General features: G+C 35.9%; 1 protein-coding gene across 2 annotated transcripts in view; it reads right to left on the bottom strand.

Moving 5' to 3' along the window:
- Positions 1-2,611: 2,611 nt before the first annotated feature.
- Positions 2,612-6,116, bottom strand: part of tpm2 (tropomyosin 2 (beta)) — a 29,584-nt gene continuing 26,079 nt past the window's right edge. For both annotated transcript variants that reach the window (XM_062434070.1, XM_062434072.1), the window contains exon 9: positions 2,612-3,883. In XM_062434070.1, coding sequence (XP_062290054.1) covers positions 3,801-3,883 — 83 coding nt within the window. In that variant the 3' untranslated portion in view covers positions 2,612-3,800. The remainder of the gene's footprint in view (positions 3,884-6,116) is intronic.

The raw sequence follows: 6,116 nt of genomic DNA, 5'->3' as shown, positions 1-6,116 counted from the left end.
CCTAAAGAAACCTCCATTGTAACAGTTATTACAGTGATCACAGATAAATGGGTATTTGAAGAACTGTCATTATACTTTCTCTTTTAGTAAACACAAATGTTGGTATGAAAATGTTACTTAATGTGAGAAAGTGTTACATTGATGTTATGTTTACATTATGGTGATAATCAATTATCTATCATGGAATAAGTAGAATAACAATGTGTTATGCTTTTTATTTTTGGATTCCACTAGAGTGGCTTTGCATGATTTAAATAGAAAGTTCAACTCACTCATATTGGCACTAAAAACTGGTCTAAACAATAAGATATAGAGATGTTTGATGAAGAGCTTCAGATGACCAGCACACCTCCAATAGGTAAACTACTTTTTTTTTTTTTTTGCAGTGCTGTGTAATGGAGAAATGGAATATGAATATGAAAAATGGAAAAATGCCATTCTCACACAGTGTTCATGGAGCACATGTTCATATGAAGAAATCCATCACAAGCTGATTACAGTTCAGGCTAAAAGTAGAAAAAAATGGTGGAAACTGAGTGTGCAGAGCAGTCTGAAGCTGGTGGCATTGTAACATTATATGACTGAAAATAAGGAAAGCATAATTAAGTACGATTATAAATACAACAATGTAAAAATACTCATTACAAGTAAAAGTCCTGCATGAAAAATCTGACTACTCTAAAAGTACATGAGCTTAATGTAGTTAAATTATTACAGTAAAAGTACTGCAGTATTATGAGTGATGTAGTATGCAGTATTACAGTAAAAGTACTGCAGTATTATGAGTGATGTAGTATGCAGTATTACAGTAAAAGTACTGCAGTATTATGAGTGATGTAGTATGCAGTATTACAGTAAAAGTACTGCAGTATTATGAGTGATGTAGTATGCAGTATTACAGTAAAAGTACTGCAGTATTATGAGTGATGTAGTATGCAGTATTACAGTAAAAGTACTGCAGTATTATGAGTGATGTAGTATGCAGTATTACAGTAAAAGTACTGCAGTATTATGAGCGATGTAGTATGCAGTATTACAGTAAAAGTACTGCAGTATTATGAGCGATGTAGTATGCAGTATTACAGTAAAAGTACTGCAGTATTATGAGCGATGTAGTATGCAGTATTACAGTTAAAGTACTGCAGTATTATGAGCGATGTAGTATGCAGTATTACAGTAAAAGTACTGCAGTATTATGAGTGATGTAGTATGCAGTATTACAGTAAAAGTACTGCAGTATTATGAGTGATGTAGTATGCAGTATTACAGTAAAAGTACTGCAGTATTATAGTGATGTAGTATGCAGTATTACAGTAAAAGTACTGCAGTATTATGAGTGATGTAGTATGCAGTATTACAGTAAAGTAGTGGTTTGGTCCTCTGACTGATATATTATTATTATGACATCATTAGATTATTAATAGTGAAGCATCAGTGTTAGAGCAGCATGTTACTGTTGTAGCTGCTGGAGGTGGAGCTAGTTAACACTACTTTATATACAGTTAGCTAGTTTAGTCCAGTGGTTCCCAACCTAGGGGTGGGGCCCCTCCAAAGGGTCATCAGGTAAATGTGAGGGGTGGTGAGATGATTAATGGGAGAGGAAAGAGTTCTGATACACAAATGTGTTTTCAGTTTTTGGACTTTTTCTCTTATCTTTGATTTTTGCTGAAATATTGGATCATTTGAACATTTATTGAAATGAAACCATGTGAGAAGTTTAGAGGGAAAAATCTGTTAACAACTCATAGACATCTGAAATGTGAGCCGACTACACACTGCTTTTTGGTTTCATCTTTAACAATGTGTTGTATTTATAAAGCTTGTTATATTATCCATTGTGTCAAATCTGCATCTGAAAAGTAACTAAAACCAAATAAATGTAGTGGAGTAGAAACGTTCTACACTTTCTGCTTTCCAACACTGTTTACCTGGGCAGTGGTGGCCTGATGGTTTTAGGAAAGTCCCTGGTTCAATCATTGAACCAATAGGATATGGGATAGAGGTTGGCAATGGGTAAAGTGAAAGTGAAAGAGCACTACCTGCTCCTTTCTCATTCCCGAGACTTACGTGAGATCCGGGAACACCAACGCCGCCGTCGATGTGCGGCCGCTGCGAGTTTCCATAGAGATTGCATGGCAAGTCGCCGCAGGCCGCCTTTCGCCGCTCTTCGGTGTGTTCCGGCGTAACTCAACTATTCATAACAAATGTCTTGCTGAATTTATTGAGATTTGTTATTTATCCAAAAATAATAACTTTTTCTTTTTGAAAATGAAATCACGTGTTGCTGCTTTGTTTAATTCAAAGGGCTTACACTGATTATTATACACCAGTAGGCCTACATACATTGAAAACAATCAATGCAACTACTTAACACCAATCTTAAAAAAACAACAACCCCAAAACACTCTGATTATTAATCAATAATAATCAACTGAGAAATCACAACTACTATTTGTTTCAGTGAATTTAACAATACTGTACAAACTGTATAGCTGTGGTTTCAGAGATAAAGACGGACACATGCATGTTTCAGATTCAGAGCAGTAACCTCACTGGAGAAAGACACATCATCAAAAACAAAAACATGGAATTATGATGATTTATTATTTGCGAAATGCACTTTGTTGGTAATTTGTTTTTTTAAACAATACATGAAGCACAATTCAAAGTTAGATTAGTATAACAGCTCCCAGCACTTATTCATTGTATCTTTTAACATGGAAAATCAGTCTCATTATTACATTTCTAAAATGTGCTCTATTGGTAATTTAATTCTATTAATAATCAAACGTTGCCTTTTTACTTAAGTCAAAATAATGTGGTGTCATACTATTTTAACATACAGGATCCCTGTTTTAACTAGGCTATATAAAATGATGTAGTCAATATATAAGTAGTTAATTTTATTTGAAGATATCTGCCAACCTACACTGTGTGTTGCTTAAGGGAATACAAGTTGAATGTAGCCTGTGTTCTGATTGGATATCATTTGACTGTAACAACTGACTATCACAAAAAAACATTAATATCATCATTTTGTGATCTGCCCCCACTATGGTTAAGGCTTGGTTAGGTGTAAAAACCATGAGGACATGTTAAGACTTGTCACAGTCTACATATGCACAAACAACTAATGGGTCTTTTTTCGGAAGGACAATCGAGGACAATCCCACTGTATTAACCAAGGTAAAAGAACTCGAAAACGTAAGGTTTTCTGGTTGCATAGTTGAAATGACTATGTTGTGTAAGTGAGAAGGTTTCTTTTGTACATTAGCAACTATCTCAGGAGTTTCAAATTCTTCTTCTTATATCATATTGCTAAAGGCAACAACAGTAGAAAAGTAGGTTCTGATGTGTTCATGAATATGACCTTTATGTTCAATGTTTGGTTAGATAACAAATATTTTTCTGGCAGAAACAGTATAGTTATGCACCAGTAAGTTTGCAGTACACACAGAAGATAACTCCACATGCAAACAAGGAACTTTTTAATGACAAGATCTTTTCTGAACTGTACTAGTGCATACAGCAGTTTCAAGTGCACACAAAATAACTTTTAGTTTGCATAGACACTTGTGGATCGCATCACTTCAGGGGCTCCATGGATTTACGACTGAACCAGAAAATACAGTAAATCCTGAAAATACTCACATTCTCTTGTTTTTTACAATAACAACAAACTTGCTGTTACATGAAGATTCCATCCAAGGTTGAATGCTGGGAGCTGTGACTGGGAGATTAAACCTTTTTTGTCTTGCTTTGTCTTTCAGGCTGTCATTCATGTAGCTTTGTAGAGGTCTTTATAGATTGTTGAGCTCCAGAAGGGTTTGATCCAACACCTGATGCATGTCAAGGTTCTCCTCTTTGGCTTTGGCCAGTTTATCTGGAGGAGGAGACAAAATCACAGGGGAGCTTCTGAATACATGTTCTGTCAAAACAACTCATGGCATTATTTTTGAAAGCATTCTCACTTTTCCTTTAGTTAGCATTTAATTATCAGGAATACATTATTTGGAATGTTTCTTGGAAGTGCAGTAACTGTCTATATTTTGCAGATAGTGTAGATATATACAATTCTTTCCAGGAAGATAAAGTGCTATGTTTTGCTTATTTGAAGAGACTACAACAGTTGTCACATGTTGCACAAGCACAGTGGTGCTCTGAGCAAAATGCTAACATCTACATGCTAACAATACCAACATACAGATGTTAAGAAGGAATCATCTTTATCATGTTCATCGTCTTAGTTTAGTGTTTTGGCATTTGCTAATTAGTACTGAACACAGTACAGCTGAGGATGATGGGAATGTCATAAACCAAACCAAAGCAAACCAAACTAGATTTTGATACTAGATGAAAAGTTAGGGGATCAATTCATCCTCAGAGGAACATGAATGTCTAAACCAAACTGAAAGGCAAACTATTCAATAGTTTTTGAGATTGTCCAAATAGACCATAGTGGTGAGCCAACAGTCCGCCATCACCATCCCTAAAGCAACAAACAAACAGAACATTTTCCACAGTCTGTTTACTGCTCCTTATCTATTTTGTCATTTCCATCAGGCCACATCAGTAGGCCACTGCTGTCATATTCTTCCTAGTCAGACCCCGTAGATTAAATAGTCTGTGATGTCTGAGAGTGATCTGGAAATGACACCAAACTGAATAAGAAACATCCCACTTTCTTTGATGAGAAGCTTAGAATCTTAAATAATACACTGCAGTCGGATGCAACCTCAAAATCAGGGTTGGGAGGGACATTTGCAACAACAGAAAAACCATGCAAACAACAGCTGACCAACCTGGTGTGTCCTTTGCAGATGACAACATATAGAGTCCAATGTTCTGTACATCTGAATGTTTAACATAGTGAGTGAGCCCACATGAAGGACACTGATTTAACTCATCAGATGCAGAATTGAGAATAACAGTGTGCACAAATCTGTGTTTAAACCATGTGTAAAAACGTCTTAAGTACACATCTGGGATTCAACAATATCTTACCTGAATTAGTTTTTACTACAACAAACAAATTTAGGACTGCCTCAGACCATACTATGCACAAATCATAAAATGTCCAATGACTGGGCCTAAATATACAACATTTAAAAGTTTGAAATTGCTAATACATAATTTATTAACTATTATAAAATGAATAGCTAAGATGATGTAACCCATAAATCATCATCATAAATATGTGTTTAAGTGATGTTAACTTATATATTGGAATGTCTACATTGAAATGTGACACCAGTTCAGTGTTCCTCACAGCCTGACAGTTCACTAGTGTCACAGGGAGTAGCATCATGCTTTACATCATGGCCTGTTGTGGGATTTATTTAGATCAACACCACAGATTTACACATTTACCAACTCTTTATTTTGTTACAGATGTACTGTAACAAAAAAAGATGTACTGTAGTGGTGCAACAGGTATGCAGGCTGTATACAGGTATACTGTAATCATAATCTGGTTCTAAACAGTTGTACCAGTGACATGATTACAAACCAAATCTGCCTTTTCTGGCTTCTACTTCTGAAACTATTGTTTGCATTTCAATAGCAGTTTCACGTTTTTCTACATTTTCACCATCACAGCTCTCTTTGCAATAACTGCTGCACCACTAACATACATACAGTGGTGAGCAAAAAATTGGCTGGGCCACATGCGTCATCGTTCCAATGTTAACATTGTGTGTGTGCTTATTCTGTGTGTGTGTGTGTGTGTGTGTGTGTGTGTGTGTGTGTGTGTGTGTGTGTGTGTGTGTGTGTGTGTGTATGCAAAGTAAAAACATTTCTTTGCACATATTAGCGAGTGAGGCCCATTGGGACTACATTATATTCTACACTGTATGATATATATACATATTTTGTATCAGCCTGTTCGAGCTCTTAAATCTCTCTCTATAAAGCAAGTAATCTGTCTGTCTGTCATGTCATGGTTGGGCATAGGTCACCTTTGTTTTGGAAGCGCTCTGACCCCAATACACAATGACTGTAGTTAAACGTGTAAAACAGAGGAAATGCTTTCATGGGCAGTTCAAAACTAGTTTGTCTCAGATGCTCCAATACCATGGTGATGCGCTGCTGTAGACAAAGCGAAAATCTTTAGAGCA

This window comes from Scomber scombrus, chromosome 15, assembly GCF_963691925.1.
Source record: "Scomber scombrus chromosome 15, fScoSco1.1, whole genome shotgun sequence".
In the NCBI taxonomy this organism is placed as follows: domain Eukaryota; kingdom Metazoa; phylum Chordata; class Actinopteri; order Scombriformes; family Scombridae; genus Scomber; species Scomber scombrus.
The sequence above is the reverse complement of the archived record's forward strand: the minus strand, read 5'-3'. Positions and strand labels throughout refer to the sequence as shown.